The 17,903-nt window shown below is 41.1% G+C and overlaps 2 protein-coding genes across 2 annotated transcripts; one reads left to right on the top strand and one right to left on the bottom strand.

The window, feature by feature from the left end:
• Positions 1 to 318: 318 nt before the first annotated feature.
• Positions 319 to 4,281, top strand: LOC310788191 (uncharacterized protein; the record flags this gene model as incomplete). The annotated part of the gene is made up of 6 exons (XM_083649720.1): positions 319 to 423; positions 510 to 703; positions 1,366 to 1,513; positions 1,694 to 1,895; positions 2,011 to 2,192; positions 4,246 to 4,281. 6 exons carry the CDS (start codon positions 319 to 321, stop codon positions 4,279 to 4,281), a joined length of 867 nt encoding a protein of 288 aa, XP_083505846.1.
• Positions 4,057 to 6,663, bottom strand: LOC310773254 (uncharacterized protein; the record flags this gene model as incomplete). Its single annotated transcript, XM_083633140.1, has 7 exons — positions 4,057 to 4,487; positions 4,918 to 5,117; positions 5,262 to 5,358; positions 5,548 to 5,738; positions 5,946 to 6,115; positions 6,422 to 6,529; positions 6,631 to 6,663. 7 exons carry the CDS (start codon positions 6,661 to 6,663, stop codon positions 4,297 to 4,299), a joined length of 990 nt encoding a protein of 329 aa, XP_083489266.1. The 3' UTR covers positions 4,057 to 4,296.
• Between the last annotated feature and the right edge of the window lie 11,240 nt (positions 6,664 to 17,903).

Genomic DNA, 17,903 nt, shown 5'->3' with positions numbered 1-17,903 from the left:
ATCATAGATTTACTGCATTATTTCATATCAATGTGAAGAATTTGGCTGATAATGATAACCGATATTAACATTGCAACATCTGACCGATACCGATATGACCGATATATTAAAAAATGACTAATATCGGCCATACCGATATGATTGCCGATATATCGTGCATCACTACTTACTTGAGTACAATTTTTGGCTCTACCCACCTCTGTTGATTTATTTCTAGACTACGTATATTTTATGAAATATAAATCCATGAAGACTAGACCTACATGACACGGCTTACTTCTGTTGATTCATCAGACAGGGTCAACATATGGTCGAAAGATGATAACCGGGTACCTGTCTGCAATGGGAGTGGTTGCTGGTGAACGCCGGGTGGGGAAGATTTTAAGAACAACTCATTGTCCCTATCACGAAATGCGCAAACGTGTAAGTATCTTTTGCAAGCCTTTAATGTTGTGGTATATGGTATAATGTATTTTACTAGCTAACTTTTACTTACTTTTCCCCCAAAGGGCGCACGTAACCTTAACCCCGTCCCCTACAGTGCTGCATACATGGGACACAAAATCCACATCGACCAGAATGAAAAATTGGTGATGTTCGGAGTGACACACGTTCTCGCAATAGATGGGTACAGCAGTAAGGTCGTTGCCCACGCAACTATGCCTGTCAAAAATAACCTCACGATATATGAAGAAGTTTACAGGTTAGTCCAGTGCTTCTCAACTTTTTTGGCTTCAGTACCCCCTTTCTCTGATTTCTGAATCCAAGTACCCCCTAGGGCAAAAATTCAGGCAGGCATACTTTTTTGTGAAAAAGTCCATGGAAAAGTTAGTTACATACAAAGATTTTTTTTTTTTACTTTTGTATGTAATATAAAGACTAACTTTTCTCACAACTTCTATTTTTTTTGACTTTCTTTGTGACTTTTTTGCAACATGTTTTTTGAGATTTTTTGAAACAGTTTTTTGTGACCTTTTTCTGTCATTTTTCCCAACTTTTGTGATTGTTTTTAATGACATCTTTTTGTCATGTTTTACTGTGTGCACAATTATTAGGCAACTATAAGTGTGTAGAACTATTATCCAACTGAATGGAAAAATGTTCCCATCTCACCTGTTTATTCTTCTGTTAAAGTGAGAATAATAAACAAACAACTAAACATTTCCAAATAAACATTTGACATAAAAAAAAAATCTGTGACCAATATAGCCACCCTTCTTTTCAATAAGTCACAAAAATACAACTTGGCTAATAATTGTGCAAACAGTGCACTAGTAGATTGCAATATTGTTGGTCTATCCTACATTGCAGACTTAACATTTGATGAGTCAACATTTGATTGAGTCATGTTTCACTATTTTACAGATCAGCAGTTCTTGAATATGGGATGTGGGACCAGGTCAGGGTGGACCATGGTCGGGAATTTTACTTGTCCCTCTACATGCAGGAGATGCTGTCTAACCACAGACACAACTTGCAAAGGCAACCATATCTCCAAACTCAGTCAACAAAGGTGAGGTAACGGTCTCCTTAATGTACAAAATGTGGCTTCTAATGCCCAAAATGAGACTAAGCTTTGGAGATGTTATGTACTGGTACTGAACAAAATAACAAACTCTAGCAATGATTGTTATTGGAATATATAGCTATTTAACACTTAACTTTTTTTTCTCTACCCTTTTCTTGTCTACAGAATCATACGGTAGAGCGAATGTGGGTGGAGATAAATAACCGGGTAAATTACCCAGTGAAGGAGGCCCTCGTGCAGCTGCAGGATCAGGAAGTCCTCATGGACGACAATGTCACAAGATATTGTACATCTAACCTTACTGCTGAGCTGTGCAAGATTGGCATAACAAGAGCTGTACATGCATGGAATGCACACAGAATCCCAGGTGAGTTACATAGAAAAAATGTATCACACAATCCAGTCCTTTTTTTTATTTTAAAGTTGACACAGTGATTTTTAACAATAGCTTGACATTTTGTGACCTATGCTTTGCTTCACAGGCAAAGGAAAACCAAATCGTTTGGCAGCAGGAGGATGTCCAAAAAAACTAGGAGAGGAGTTGTTGCCACATGCCTCCCAAGCAGCAGACATGTACCAGCAGGATGTTGGCTCTTCACTGACTAGAGCAGTGTATCTTAAAGTGTGGGGCGCGCCCCACTTGTGGGGCGCAGTGGTATTACAGGTGGGGCGCGGGTGAAATCCGCGGAACCAATGTTTTAGCCATTTTTAGGTCGGACTTCTTTTCCCCGTGAGGAAATAAACAAACCCCGCGCTTCCGTAGTGACCCGTTCATTCATCAGACAGACTGGAGGCTGTTTAGTTTAGATTAGTGCACAATGAAGAGACATTTGGCTGGGACAAACAAGGAGTCGGAGGGCGGCAGTCAACTAAAAAAACCGAGACGAAAATATGATGACGCCTATCTTGCTCTGGGATTCACAGTCAATGCGGTAGGAGACGAGGAGAGACCAGTCTGTGTTCTCTGTCTGAAAACTCTGGCAGCGGACAGCATGAAGCCTAACAAATTAAAAAGACACTTGGAGACAACACACCCCACTTTCGTCAATAAGCCACTCGGGTTCTAGAGGAAACTCGGTGAATACCGCAAGCAGGAAAATCGCTTTGTAAAAGTGGCATCAGTGAACAGCAAAGCACAACTAGCGTCATACAAGGTCGCATACAGAATTGCACAGTGCAAGAAGCCGCACACCATCGCTGAGGAGCTCATACTCCCAGCAGCTATCCATATGGTGTCAACTATGCTGGATGAGACCAGCGCTGCAAAATTGAAGACTATCCCGCTGTCCAATGACACAGTTGCAAAACGTATATGTGACATTTCAAATGATCTCGAGGAACAACTCACGGAAAAACTGACAGACACACGTTTCGCCTTACAAGTGGACGAGGCTACGGACAGCAATAAAGACTGCTTGCTTATCGCCTATGTTCGCTTTGTCACGTCGGAGTCACTGAGTGAGGATTTGCTGTTTTGCAAGTACGTTACAAGCAGAGCAACAGCTGAAGAGCTATGCTTCTGGACAGTTACCTGACACAACACGGGCTGAATTGGGAGAACTGTGTGGGTTTTTGCAGCCACTAATACTGAGAAAACTTGAGTCCTCACCATTATTATTATTATTTTCTGCACAGGTTGCACTTTATTATTCTTTTGAAAAGATTTGCAGTGGAAAACAGGCTCATTGCAGCCACTAATACTGATAAAACTTGAGTCCTCACAAATGTCTGCACTTATTATTTTCTGCAGGTTGCACCTTATTATTGTTTTGAAACGATTTGCAGTGGAAAACAGGCAGCCCTTAATACAGTGATAGTGACTTGAACTCACAATTAAGATATTTGAATTTATTTTGTTTTGTAGAGGTTGCACTTTATTGTTATTGTTTTTGAAAAGATGTGCAGGGCAAAACAGCCAGAATATAGAAATGAATGGTCATTATGTCAATAAAAGTTAAACTTGGACCGTTTTGTTTCAATTTTGTTGGGGCGGTGGGGCCCGAAAGATTTTCTTCCTCCAAAGTGGGGCCTGACAGAAAAAGTTTGAGAACCACTGGACTAGAGTCTCCTGCTTTGGAACTGACCCCTTCTCAACTGAGGAGGACAAAATATCAGCAGAACAACGTTTTGCTGCAGAGTACCCTGATATTTCAGTTTTGTTAGACAACGTTGTAAACTATAACTTCGTACCTTTCCAAGATGCATTGCTGTATCTGATAAACATTACGCAACAATATGCATGAAAATGTAAAATAAAGTGTCTTAAGTGCAACATGAAATACAAAAAATGTATAAAAATAAAACTATTCTGTATCCTCTACAGCTGTTCAAGTGCAAAATTCCAACTGGTCTTAGAACAAGGTGCCAGATGTAACAGGTAGTCAAGCTTAATTCACAGAACGTGATACAATCACACTTAAAGTGCCTTAAAGGGCTATAGAACAGGTCAGTCTGTGTTGGAATGCTGAGGGGGGCGGGGTCACGGTGGGGGAATTCACCCATTCTTTCTAGGCAGCAGAGTTAGCATAATAGCAACTAGCCCAGCCCAGGAAAACAGGATCAGGGATTCATCGACCGCAGTGAACGCATATTATCTAAACAGACTTCTGCTGGGGCAGAAGTCTTCTGCTGATCCTGTCTGTCTGGGCTGGGCTAGTTGCTATTATGCTAACTGCTGCCTAGAAAGAATGGGTTACTTCCCCCACCGCCCCCCTCAGCGTTCCTACACAGACCGACTCAAGTCGGTGACGTGACACCGCCTCGATGAATCACATCTTAATTACACCAGCCAATATGGAGAGAACATTGTCAAGACTGGTCAGCCTGTGTACATTGACAGAGAACTCCTCTGCCCTGCATTTGAGGCACTGGTCAGATGTCAGCATCCACTGGTCAACGCAGGTTTTGCAGCCAACAAAGCTTTTGCAGCAGATGGCAATCACAGGCTCTTCCATTAGCCCTGTTTGATAAAGAAAATAAAAAGGACAATACACATGCAAGATTAGAGTTCAATATATTATCTTGTCTGTACTTAAAGGAACAGTTCACCCAAAAATTTAAATTCCGTCATCTACTCACCCTCATGCCAGTTAAAACACAAGTAGCAAGTGGCTCTCCATTGACTTCAATACAGTGCATATAAAGTCAATGGAGACCCACTTGCTACTTGTGTTTTAACTGTCATGAGGGTGAGTAGATGACAGAATTTTCATTTCTGGGTGAACTGTTCCTTTAATCTACATATTACATGTTTAAAAGCATGGCAAGGGACAGTTTCACTATAACATGGAAAAGCAGAAATTAATGCTTGATTCACTTGGACATTCAATTTGATCCCGCTTAAAAAGGTAGACTTTAATATAGACCAAACAACAAATTATGTTACAGACCTTTGCATACAATACAACCAAAGGCATCCTTCATGTGTGTTATCATGGTGTGGGTCAGAACCAGCATGGCACCACTGGTGTTGCTGGCACACAGGTCCTTCATGACTGTGCTGACTTCACTCAGTCCTTGAGCAACCAAGATCACTTCTTCTATTTTATCATGGACCTCCTGAAGACCTGTGGAGTCCATATCTTTAGGACTACAAGGAGGGTTAAAAACAACAGAAAACAATTTATTATACAATATTCACCAGTTCTGTTCAGAATGATAACTTTTTTCTAAGAGATGTTATTTAAAACAAAATGAAAGACAAATATTGATAGACAGTAACTAAAATGTTTACCTCAGTTTCTTTCCCTTGGTTCCTTGCTGGAACTCATGGAAGATCTCCTCTGGGACAGCAAGAAACTTTTTTGCATTTTGCTTCCAATACTTGGATCCTAGCAAGAGAGGAAGACAAATCATGTAACAGATATAATGTAAACACTTTAACAGCTAAACAGAATACTTTGTGGGTCAAAAAATTAAGAGACAAAGAGAGCACAGTATTTAAGTAGATGGGGCATGTAGTTTATCAAACAAAGCATTTTTATTTATTATGATGTAATTTTTTTTTTTTCAATTAGTACCTCTTGTCCCTTCGGAGTCCACAATCGCATTTCCCTGGGCATCAGTCAGGATGAGAGGGTCATCACTCTGCAGGGCATCATGTATTTTTGCCAGGATACCTGTGGTTGTGGCTTCAAACTCAAACAGTCTGAGTACAACCATACGGGCAGGCTTCAGTTTCCCCTGGCTGAGCTCAGCAATGAAAACAGACCTAGAAAGATTGTTGTGGGAGTGATCAAATCAATTAATTCCATCTCAAATACATAGCCTACATTACAATTGATCCAATTACAATTGATTCAAGTTTTTAAATTATCTTGGTTACAACGAATCTTAAGAATTACAAAAACAAATACAATGATGTTGATTTATTCATATGTAGCTGGTAGGGGCTCTGAACTGATGGAACTGGGCGTACCTTTGGAAGGTGTTACTCATGCTTGCTCGGGGGGGAGTGGGAGCTATGGCCTGAGCAGCTGACCCTAGAGCAGCAGTGGGCTGTGCTGTACGGTGGAACTGGAAACGGTGCTGGCCTGACAATGGATGAGTCTGCTCGGCGACTGGTAGACCAATATCATCCCCATGAACCTGTAACAGTCACAGATGCAGTACCACATTAGTCCACTAGACCTCCATGCAGGTCTCAGGTCTGTCACTTCGCGTAACATTGGTGTGTGTGTGTGTGTGTGTGTCAATACTGCCACTATATTGTTCCTATACATGTGTGTGAGACATATTAGTGCTGTAGCGACAAGGCTTTATATGGTCGACCAACTTATAGTTAATAAAACAGTACGTGCGAAATCCCACAACTGCCGTAGCCTGAGTCTGTGCATGTTATGGTGCTGGCTATATCCTGGAGCAACACATACACACCACCAAGCTGTTACAAACCTCATAGTGGCCACGAGGTCTAAGGTCCAAGCAGCTGAAATGTCCAGCCGATCCCGGGAATATCGCCACATTGTCATCATCAGTTATGTACAGGCTAGGAGCATATACCTTTGAAAGAAAACATTGAGGAGCATTAACAAGTCGGCTAGTCGTGTGCTAGCATTGATCTTAGCATGTTCTCCAAGCAAACGAAAAAAAGTGTTACCTACCTGGAATATTCTGGCGATTTTATCGCCAATCATGTCGTCCTCCTTAAGCGTTAGCCTTTTGTTTCCTTTAAAAAGAATATAACTGGTCGAGTCCATTGTTAAGCCAGAGCTCCACATGAATTAGCACCGCACAACTTCACCGTGCGCTTCCTGGGCATTGAGCTGGGCATTGAACTAAAGTTCCTGGGGTACACCTGGGGTACACAGACCTTCCTGACAAGCGGACCAATCCGTGCGATTATTTATTTTATTTCCGGGCCACAGACTGAAAAGCGTAAAAATAGAAAATAGAAAATGGAAATACAGAAATGTAAGGCCTTTACCCGAAAACTACATTTTGAGTGAAAATGCAATCGTTTTTTTTAAAAAGGGTAATTAAATTAGTTGTCCGATTTTTGTTTCGGGAATGGAAATAGAAAACATTGCCCTAAATTTGTTTTTTAATTTGCGTTTCAGAATTGGAAATAGAATGAACGGAAGGTACACGGACCCGTGTATTTCGCGGCCATCCGTTTTTCGTTTTAAAATAAAAAAACGAAAAACGAAAAAAACGAAAAACGGAAATTGGAAAACGGAAAAACGAGCCGTTTCCCGTTCTTCAATTGGTAATACAAAAACAAAAAACGGGAAACGAGTCGTTATCCATTATCCATTATCCGTTATCCGATTTCATTTGATGTGCTTGTAAATGGAAATTGGGAATTAAAATACGCCTGCGGGGAACTCCTTTCTCAATTTTGTGTTCGTTTCTTCTCCGTGACCCGGAAGCGATGTTTTTTTTCACCTAATGGCGAAGGGAGGACACGTCATAAGAGAGCGTCAACGAGCGCTCACAGAACGCAGCTGTCAACGAGAAGGCTCGGCGGGAAGTGGAGACTGTTTGAAGATGTCTTTGGATGAATATGCAGGTTTTATTGCGGAAAATAGAAGAAATGGAATGGTGTGTGGTGATATCACAGCTGCGTTATGTAGCCAGTTTGGAACCAGACGGGGGTTTTCTGAGAGGAATGTGCAGAGGTGGTGTGCTGAGCAGGGGTTTGTCAGGGACTTCTGCCCCGATAGCCAACTTGAAGTTGAAGTCGCTCAAGGTATTGCTGAGGTAACGATATGTTTTATTATTAATATTATCACCCACCGTACATGATTAACGTTACTGCTTTTGACGTTAGCGCACCCTCATAACGTTAGGTGAGGAGCGCTATAGCTGCTATCGATAGCTACTTGTAGCTCAGCTGACTGGAGTCAGACACACACATGCGTTTTATAAAAAAATAATATGGTTTGATACCATAAAAGAACTTGGATGCTCTGACCCGCAAAGGGTAGCTGACTCGGGCATTCACCTCCAACATTCTCTATCACATTCTGTTCAGGTTTCGGATAAGGCTACATTTGAAGATTGGGTCTATGTTGTGCCATATTTTCCTGGATGAATAATTTCAAATAAAACTGTCCCACAGTCAACTCGGACCTGGTCCTAGTCCATATACATTGAGAGGTCTGAGGATAAATCACAAACATAAAATATATCATTGACAATAATCTGACAGCTGTTAATTAGCACCAGGCATGTTACCAGGCAACATTAGCCTCAGCCTTAGCTGAGGCTAATGTTGTAATTGTCTGTGACCCATCCATGTATTCTGCATTGTATGCAGTTCAGATTCCAGGCACCTTAAAATATAATATGTATTAAACATACTGTTTCCCCAGACTGGAACATCTTTTGGCCGAAAAATGATGACTGGCTACCTGTCCACAAAAGGGGTTAAAGCTTCTGAGTGCAGAGTGGGCAAAGTGTTGAGAAGTATTAATCAACCCTACCACATTGCAAGACAGCAGGTAAGTTAAGTTAAGGTCAATTAATTAGCGTTGTTTTTTCTGCATTTCAATCGAACATAGGTGTTCATTCTAATCATATAATTTAAGGATTTTTTCCCCCTTTTTATTTTAGGGTGCCAAAAATCTGAACCCCATACCCTACAATGCAGAATACCTGGGTCACAAGCTGCATGTAGATCAAAATGAGAAGCTTGTGGGGAGGTACGGTGGTACGGTGGTGCAGTGGTAAGCACTATCGCCTCACAGCTCGAAGGTTGTGGGTTCGATTCCCACCTGGGCCGATGTGAACACTGAAGGAATGCGTGCCCGTCCGCATGTCCTCGAGTGCCCACCACCCGGGTGGGGTCGGCAAAATGGCCTTTCTGTGTGGAGTTTGCATGTTCTCCCCGTGCCTCCCGGGGGTCTCCTTCATATAGGAACCCCCTTCACAAAAACATGCAACATCCTGGTTGCTTATATGGTTCCTCCTCTGATCGTTAACTCATTCAGTGCCAGCCACTTTTGGAGAACGGATGCTCCCAGTGCCAGAGTTTTCAGAGCGTTTTCAGTGATTTCTCGAGGCCCACAGAATATTGTGTGATATTACTATGTAAACACCGAACACGCACAAGAACGAGCTGGCTCTATTGTATCATCAGCAAAAAAAAGTTTATTGATACCATTTTCCGTTCTTTAGTTATGAGCCGGAGAAGATAGGTTGTTTTCAGCGTTTTCAGGCTTTTCAAATTATTAGCTGAGATAATCCGCCTTTTGTGAAATGCAGCATTTCAAGCACATTCACTGAGTCTGAAGATAATATTTTCTGATGTAGTGACGTAGTTGTTGTGTGATGCCCTGCGTGCACCACCCCCCTCCCCCCCTCCCCCCGTAAACTCCTCCCCACACTGCACACAGCCTCACGCAACCATTATATTTTCGGAGTGCTGCGTTTGTGTGCTGCTGTCGGCTCTCAGCGCCACAGCAGGGAAGAGCCAACCCGGATTGCTGAATGGTTTGGCGTCAGGGGCTGCTTTCCTGTCTGCTAATCGGGTGGAGAAACTATACAGACAGACAGACAGACAGACAGGGACAGAGGGGCTCAGTTGTGAGCGCGGATTGACTCCTGTTCGGAGCCAATGTCAGCTCCCGCGACAGAGCAAATGGCTCTGGGAGCATGCATCGGGTTGTCTTTGATCCACGGCTTTTAGGCTGTTTCTCGGACCTGTCTCTAATCTGGACTGCACCGAGCAAGCACTGTCGCCACCTAATGAGTCCGTAAAATAGGTTATACACCTCCAATAGCTACTATAGTTGTACAGGAGCTGCGGAAGGCTTTGATCGACGTCCCACCGTCAAAAAACGCATTGGACGTCGAAGGACGTCCGTGGCATTCTACGTCACTATTTAATTGGACGTCGAAGGACGTCCATGGCATTCAATGAGTTAAGGGCGCCTGTTCAGAGGGAGGGGAACTGGTTGGAATAGCGTGAACCTCCCACGTGCTATGTCCTACCGGTGAAGCTTCCTCGGGCAGGGGAAAAGATGCGGCTGACTTGACTGCCCATGTCTCGGAGGATGCATGGAATCAGTCTCGGCTCTCCCCAGATCGGCAGAGGAAGGAGTAGCAACCAGGATTGAGTAATTCAAATGAGCACTAAACGGGGGATAAAAATGGGATAAAAAATCGGGGGGGAAAAAGTAAAAAAAAAAAAAAAAATTAGAAGCTTGTTATGTTTGGAGTGACCCATGTAATGGCTATCGATGGCTTCAGCAAGAAGGTTGTCAGTCACTCAACCATGCCAATAAAGAACAACATCATCATTTATGAGGAAGTGTACAGGTAAAATAATAACTTTACTAGTGCTTTACTATTGCTATCATTCCAATTTTGACAAAAAAAAAATTGTTTAAATTTTCACTTTAGGGATCTATGGGTTAATGGTGTTTAATATATTTAAGAGTAATATTTTACGTTTGTCTGTGATTTATCCTCAGACCTGCTGTGCTTTCCTATGGAATATGGGACCAGGTCAGAGTTGACTGGGACAGAGTTTTATCTGGCATTATTTATCCAGGAAATGCTGGCAGAGCACAGACACAATCTTCAAAGGCTGCCCTACCTTCAGACACCTTCTACAAGGGTATGTATTGTTAAAAAGCAATCCTGGTTTCCTGCAATTAATGCATATTTCTGAGAGCAGACTGACTGACACTATCCTTAAAACCTACACAGAACCATGTGATAGAGAGAATGTGGTCAGAGGTGAATGCACGAGTCAACTACCCGTTGAAGACAGCTTTGGTACAGCTGGTGGACCAGGAAGAATTGGACATGGAGGACAGCGTATCCAAGTATTGTGTGTCAAACCTGACATGCCAGATGGCTGGGATTGGCATCACAAATGTCGTAGCAGCATGGAATGCACACAGGATCCCAGGTACGATTCATTTCGTGTTACTGGCTGCTGAGATGCACCAATCCACTTTTTTTCCCCAGTTCCGATTCAATTCCAATACCTGAATTTGCATATCTGCCAATCTGATACCAGAGCTCTTTTTTTCTTGTTAGTAGCCTACAGACAAAAAAAATGCCAAGTGAATAAAAAAATAGACCACTTCAACTTGCAAAAGAGTAGACAAAACAAATAAAAATATACAAGGCAAAAAAGTATATAATATGAATCAAATCAGCACAGGCAATGCTCCTTTAGATAAGGGCCCTCTGCAGATGACAGTGATCTAATTGAACACTAAAATATCTGCAAAACGAATTACATGTTCAGTTAACAAACTGCTAATGTTACTAGCTCATTACTACTACTTACTAGCACTGTCTCATGTTATGTTACGGTTGGTTTATGGTCCAGCGCAAATTATAAATGGAATCTCGATTAATACCGATACCAATCTGTACTGGCTGCATTACGAGCGTGAGCTTAAGCAGTATTCAATCATTCATATTCAATCTTGACAACTCCAATATGCTGTGATGGGTAACCAAAATAATAATTTTGCCATTAAGCTTTGACTTATCACTGTAACCCCTTAAATCTCACTACTCACTTTCCTGTCTTGCAGGAAAGGGAATCCCAAATGACCTGGCAAAAGACGGATGTCCTGCAAAACTTCCAGAGGACCTCCTGCCTTTTGGAGATGTTGCAGCTGACCTCTATCAGCAGGAAGTGGGATCCACCTTGAAGAGGGAATCCATTTTTGGATGTGATCCTTTCCCCTCTGAAGAAGCCCAACAATGGACTGAAACTGAGTTTGGTTCCCACTTTGACTTGCTATCACTACAACAAAATGTGGTTCACAATAACTATGGCCCTTTTAAAGATGCAGTTAGGTCTCTTATTAATATCACCAGAAGATGTGTGTGACCTGACCTGTTAGTGACATGCATAGTTAAAGAGGCAGTATTTCTTGCAAAAATAACAATTACAGAGGAAACTGTAAAAGCTGTTACATTTAATAGAAAGTGCATTTACAACTTTGTAACTGTTTTCAAATAAACACATGGACTCAAAACAAAAAATAAAGTGCTAATCTTGTAATATAAAGTGCTAATCTTGTAATTATTTTGCATATAAAACACATGGCACAAACAACCTTACTACAAGATGTTCTTTGTCATGTAAACAAGTTGAGTTCAAGTTCAGAAATGTACGGTAAAGAACGCTTCAGTTAATCTGTTTTCTTTGAACTTATTTTTAAGAGGTAGATTGCAGTAACCAGATTCTGCTCCATTTCAAAAACCTGCTATAGAACATCAAACAGGGTTTAACGTAAACAAGTAAAGTGCAAACCAGAGGTATCTAATGCGAACACTTGATGCAAACCATAGGTGGTTAGACCTCTTCCTGGAAAGCTACAGAGGTTGTGTACAAGACACCAGAAAGACCCTTAACCTGGTGGACCTTGGAGTCAAACCCTTCCGCTCTGCATTTCAGACAGATATCTGAAGTTAACAGCCACTGCTCCACACATGATCGGCATCCAATCAGAGACTCACAGCAGGTGGAAACCATGGGCTGCTCCATTACAGCTGTAAGGTTTTAAACAAAGAAAATGACGCAGAAAAGAGCATTTAATGGTTACTTTCAATATAAAATAAGAATATTAACTGAAGGCTATGTTTTCTACTGTACAAGTACCTACTGTTAAATAATCGTACACGTACACATACCTCTGCAAACCATACAGGTGAAGGCGTCCTTTATTGGGTGCAGACAGGCAGCTGCTGCTCCTGCGCTTTTGGTCTTTGCAAGCTCAGACAGCTGCTTTATTGCTGAAGTGATGTCTGGAAGGCTCTCGGCAGCTTGCTTCAGTTCGTCAATGCTGCCAACGACCTCTTCTAGGCTCGAACTGTCTTGGGACCTTCGACTTAAATGTAGGAACAGAAAATAAAGGATTAAAGATTTTTTTTTAAATGGTGCACATGAACAAATGTTTAAATATCTTTCTGAATATTGTTGTAGTCTATTTTATTCAATAGAAGCATCAACCTATGATACATTATCTTAGTTTTTCTATCAAAATATGTTGGGCAAATTGTCTCAATTAAATCCTAATGATTTCATGCATGATCAAGACTTAAAAAAGCAGATTCATTCTACCACTCTGTTGGTTGTTTGGTCCACAAAAAGTCCACCACCCTTTAGGGGCACAGTTTTCACTATGAGGCTTAAATTTGGCATGGAGGTCAAGTGTGTTTGTGTTAATGCCAATTGGTTGAAAGGGGACCGATGGGCAAAATTCTAAACGAGGGTGGCAGAGGAAGGGGCCCGAAATGTGGCATGGAGGTCAAGTGTGTGTTCATGCCAATTGGCTAAAAGGGGGGCGGTGGGAATTTCCAAATGCAGGGTGGCAGCTATTGAGAATTTACGCTTGTTTTATTATTATTATATGATTTTGCCTTCACATCAAATGTATTACCTTGCTTTAGATCTTCTTCCATTCTTGAACTCCACAAAGTCAGAGTCAGAGATGGCATAGACTTTCCTGGAGTTTGAGGTCCAGTACTTGGAATCTTAAGGAGTCAGAAAACATTTACTTAAATTAATGTATTCAAAATCAACATTAGTTAATTAGAAACCACACTTTTTCTTATCATACAACTTACTCCTTGAGCCATCGCAGTCCAATATTTCATTTCCTTGGCTGTCTGTCAGGGTAAGTGACTCATCAGAGTTTAAGGCATCCTGCACCTTTGCTGTTATCCCTTCAACAGTTGCCTCAGCTTCCAAAAAGCGAATGGCCACTGTCATGGAAGTACTGAGCTTGCCATTCACTATTTCGCCAATATGGACTGACCTGGGGATAAATCAGATGGTTTAAAATCACTAGAGTGGGTGGTAAAATTTGAATATTCACTATAGCCATTTGATCAGTGGACAAGTTAGTTAATTTTGGACCCGGCCTATGGGCCTAAAATTATATTCATATATCATAGGATGTTTTTTTTATCAGCAGGGATCAGTTGCATATCTATGTACCTGTGGAATGATTTTGCTGGGAACTTGCCACCAGCTCGCGGAGTTCCATGTGAAACTGGTGGCGTTTCGGTAGAAGCAGACGACGAGGCTCGGCGCATGAAGGCAAAATGAGGGGCAGCAGCAGTGGGTGCAGGTGCTCTGCTTGCAGGTAGCTGACTTTGATCTGACTCTCCGTGGACCTCGTAATGACTACGATTGGAAAGATTGAGGGTGGAAAAACGTCCTGCTGGCTCCAGAAAAAAGGCGATGTTTGCATCATCTGTAATGTACAGACTACTGCCATTGACCTGTTTAATTGGACAGAATAAAGAAAAATAAAATTTACTAAAAAGTAAAACTAATATCTCCCTACTAAATATCATTACAACATAACACATTCACACAAATAAAATGGTTGAAAACATAACAATATAACGCTAAAGTAGTTTATCCCCAAGTTAACTGTGAGCCTGCGCCCTGCGAGGCTAACGTTAAGGCTACCTAAACGAACCCCAATAGAAGCAACAGATCAGCTTTATTAACGTAATGATTAACTTCGTAACGTTACTAAAATGTGCTTCCCTGCCTGGTACCATCAGCAGTTGAGGTAAATGGGCGCAAGTATTGAAGTAGCTAGCTAATGTTAACGTTAGCACACCAACTCTGTGTCCTGGAATAGCTAACGCTACATCAAGCTAACCAAAGTTGATGACTGTACCTGAAAAATCGTGCATATTTTGTCCACAGACATGTCTTCCTCCTTCAGTGTTATGCGTTTGCCTGCTCGAAAGAGAACGAAACTGTCCATTGTGTGACATAAAATCAATTAAAATTATAATAAAACAGACGGGAGAGAAATCGACCGCCGGAAGAGCGAGACGAGACGGCTCTTCTCCTTCCTTGCTGATGACGCGTACAACAACATCCGGGTCACGGAGAAGAAACGAACACAAAATTGAGAAAGGAGTTCCCCGCAGGCGTATTTTAATTCCCAATTTCCATTTACAAGCACATCAAATGAAATCGGATAACGGATAATGGATAATGGATAACGACTCGTTTCCCGTTTTTTGTTTTTGTATTACCAATTGAAGAACGGGAAACGGCTCGTTTTCCGTTTTCCAATTTCCGTTTTTCGTTTTTTTCGTTTTTCGTTTTTTAATTTTAAAACGAAAAACGGATGGCCGCGAAATACACGGACCCGGTCGGCAGCATAATCAGAGGTTATGAGATCATAATAGCCTAGTTGAACTTGCAATTGCAGGAAAGCAAAGCGAATATGATTAGATGAACGTTTGATGCTAGGCCAATCAGAGGCAGAGATGGGCGGGTCATGCCTTTGCCAAAATATCGGTCACAGAGAAGAAACGAACACAAAATTTAGTTTTCCACACTGGTATTTTAATTCCCAATTTCCATTTACAAGTACATCAAATTAAATTGGATAATAGATAACGGATAATGGATAACGAGTCGTTTTCCGCTTTCCGTTTTTTATTATCAAAGAAAAAACGACTTGTTTTTTGTTTCCTCTTTTCAAAATGAAAAACGGATGGCCGCCAAATACACTAACCTCGTTGGCCAAGCTTGACATGGTTCTATTTTGTTTATAGGAAAAAAGATAGCTCGGAACCACTAAAACAAACATCAGCCTGTATGGGTCAAATAAAAAATTAATTTGTGCAAGTGTACTTCTGACCCACTTCACCGGTCGGGAAAAAACAAAAAAAACAAAACCTTGAGCCCTGGGAAGACTTTTCACACATTCCAGTTTTAGAAGGATTTCCCCACTCACCCCCCACACACACACACAGTCATTTCCTGCTTCTTCGTTCCATTTCACCAATCAGATCTCTCCACTGGGAAGCAATCAACATACTGCCGAATTTAAAACTGTTCCTCGCTTGTCCCCCTTCGGCTGTCATTTCTGTACCGCTGTTTATGCACCTCATCTCCGCCCCACCTCCTCCTGTGCCGAGGGCATCCGGCACGCCAAGAGGGAGATTGAAATTCCAGGGTTGTGGCTCCATCAGTCACCTGGAGGAGGAAGTCCAACAGTCAGCTACATCACCAGTGTCTAGACTCCACTGGGTGGTGGTGGTAGTACTCTAAACTGATGAAGACGATTTCATGATGGCTTCTAATCTAAAATGCCAAAGGGTTTTTCTGTAAATTCCTGTAAATCCAATCATGCAATAAAAATCTGTCATTGTATCTCCTAACAAAATACGATACATGTCATGGTAGTGTTTGTTTTTTCTCTCTCCATTTGACAACATCTCAAATTCATTATCATTGGAGCATTTTTTTTTTTTTTTTTTTTTTTACTTTTGGGTAACACTTTATAATAACGTTCAGTCGTAAGTTATATATAAGCCTTTAGTTAATGATGAACTAACCATTTACAAAACATGAATATACATTTGTAGATGATTAATAAATGTTATGTTAACATATACAAATGTGTTGTGTAAGTCATCTATAAACCTTTAGTAAATGAAGTGTTCCTCATCCGTTGTAAATGATGTGTAAATAATTGACAATTCATTTACAAGGCTTTCTGCATCCCCTAATCTAAAGTGTAAACCATTCATCACACATACATACATACAAGGGGTAGCTCTGTTTGTCAAAATTGAAGTCAATGCGGAAGTGTCCCCTTTGCCTGCAGGGGGCGACCCATTGGTTTGTGGACTTCTGTTTTGAAGCCTTAAGTATGGCTTCAAACACTTTCCTAATGTGTTCATGGTCTCAAACGCTATATAGACTATGTTGTAGTTGCAGACTATGTTTTGGGGCGTGATTGACAGGACGCTTGTCCACTGATCACATAGCTCGCCGATCACGGACCAATAGCAGGCCGTGCTCTGTGGGAAACCCCTGGACTTGTGTCGAGATCCAAGATGGTAATGGCAAAAATGCCATACGTGAGGCATCAAAAAACAGAAGTCCACAGACCAATGGGTCGCCCCCTGCAGGCCATTCGAAATAATGAAGGTTTAAATGCACTTCCACATTGGCTTCAATTTTCAAAAGCCATAACCTTAGGTCACATTGTTGGTTTCAATACAAAGTGCCTCCTATCAGAACAGAGGCTGGTAAAGCAAGTCTGTTCTCCTTGGTCCTGGAATGATCTGCAAGCCAAACTCAAACTTATCTCCTTGAATTATTTTAAACTTAGAATTAAGGAAGTGGTTACTGTTGGTTGCAATTGTTTCAACTAATATGTAATTACACAATTAAATATTGCTGCCCTTTTATTCACTGTACCCATTGTAATTTGTGTTGTTTTATTTACATTGTGACATAAGGTCGTTGCTTTTTGGTACTTCGTTGTAACTACTGTAGCTGTGTTGTGATTTATGCAGTCCTGTTAATGTTTTGTTTTAGTCTCATCTATTGTTGCTGTGTCTGTAACTTGATGTTGTCATGTTACGTTATTCATGTTGCTGTCCCTCTTGGCTAGGTCTCACTTGTAAAAGAGGTTTCAACTTCAATGTGACTTCCTGGTTAAATAAAGGTTAACTTTTTTTTTGACAGAGCTACCCCCTTGTATGTAACACATTTATGTGTGATGAATGGTTTACACTTTAGATTAGGGGATGCAGAAAGCCTTGTAAATTAATTGTAAATGATTTACACATCATATACAGTAAGAGGTGAGGAACACTTCATTTACTAAAAATGTATAGATGACTTACAACGCATTTGTGATGTTAACATAGCATTTATTAATCATCTACAAATGTATCTTCATGTTTTGTAAGTAATTAGTTCATCACTAAAGGCTTATAAATGACTTATGACTGAACGTTATGTGTTAGCAACTTTTCTTTTTTCTGTTGACGACATTGCAGATTACTATAGTTTTGTATCTTTGGAAGAGAGTTCTTCATTTTTGGACATACTGGGTTTACCGTTCCACATATGTATCCCTTCATTCACCTTGGACCGACAGTTAGCATCAATGTATTAATT

The sequence above is a fragment of the Poromitra crassiceps genome (assembly GCF_964638095.1).
Source record: "Poromitra crassiceps genome assembly, chromosome: 1".
Classification (NCBI taxonomy): Eukaryota; Metazoa; Chordata; class Actinopteri; order Beryciformes; family Melamphaidae; genus Poromitra; species Poromitra crassiceps.
Note: the sequence above shows the minus strand (reverse complement) of the source record. Positions and strands in the feature narration are given on the sequence as shown.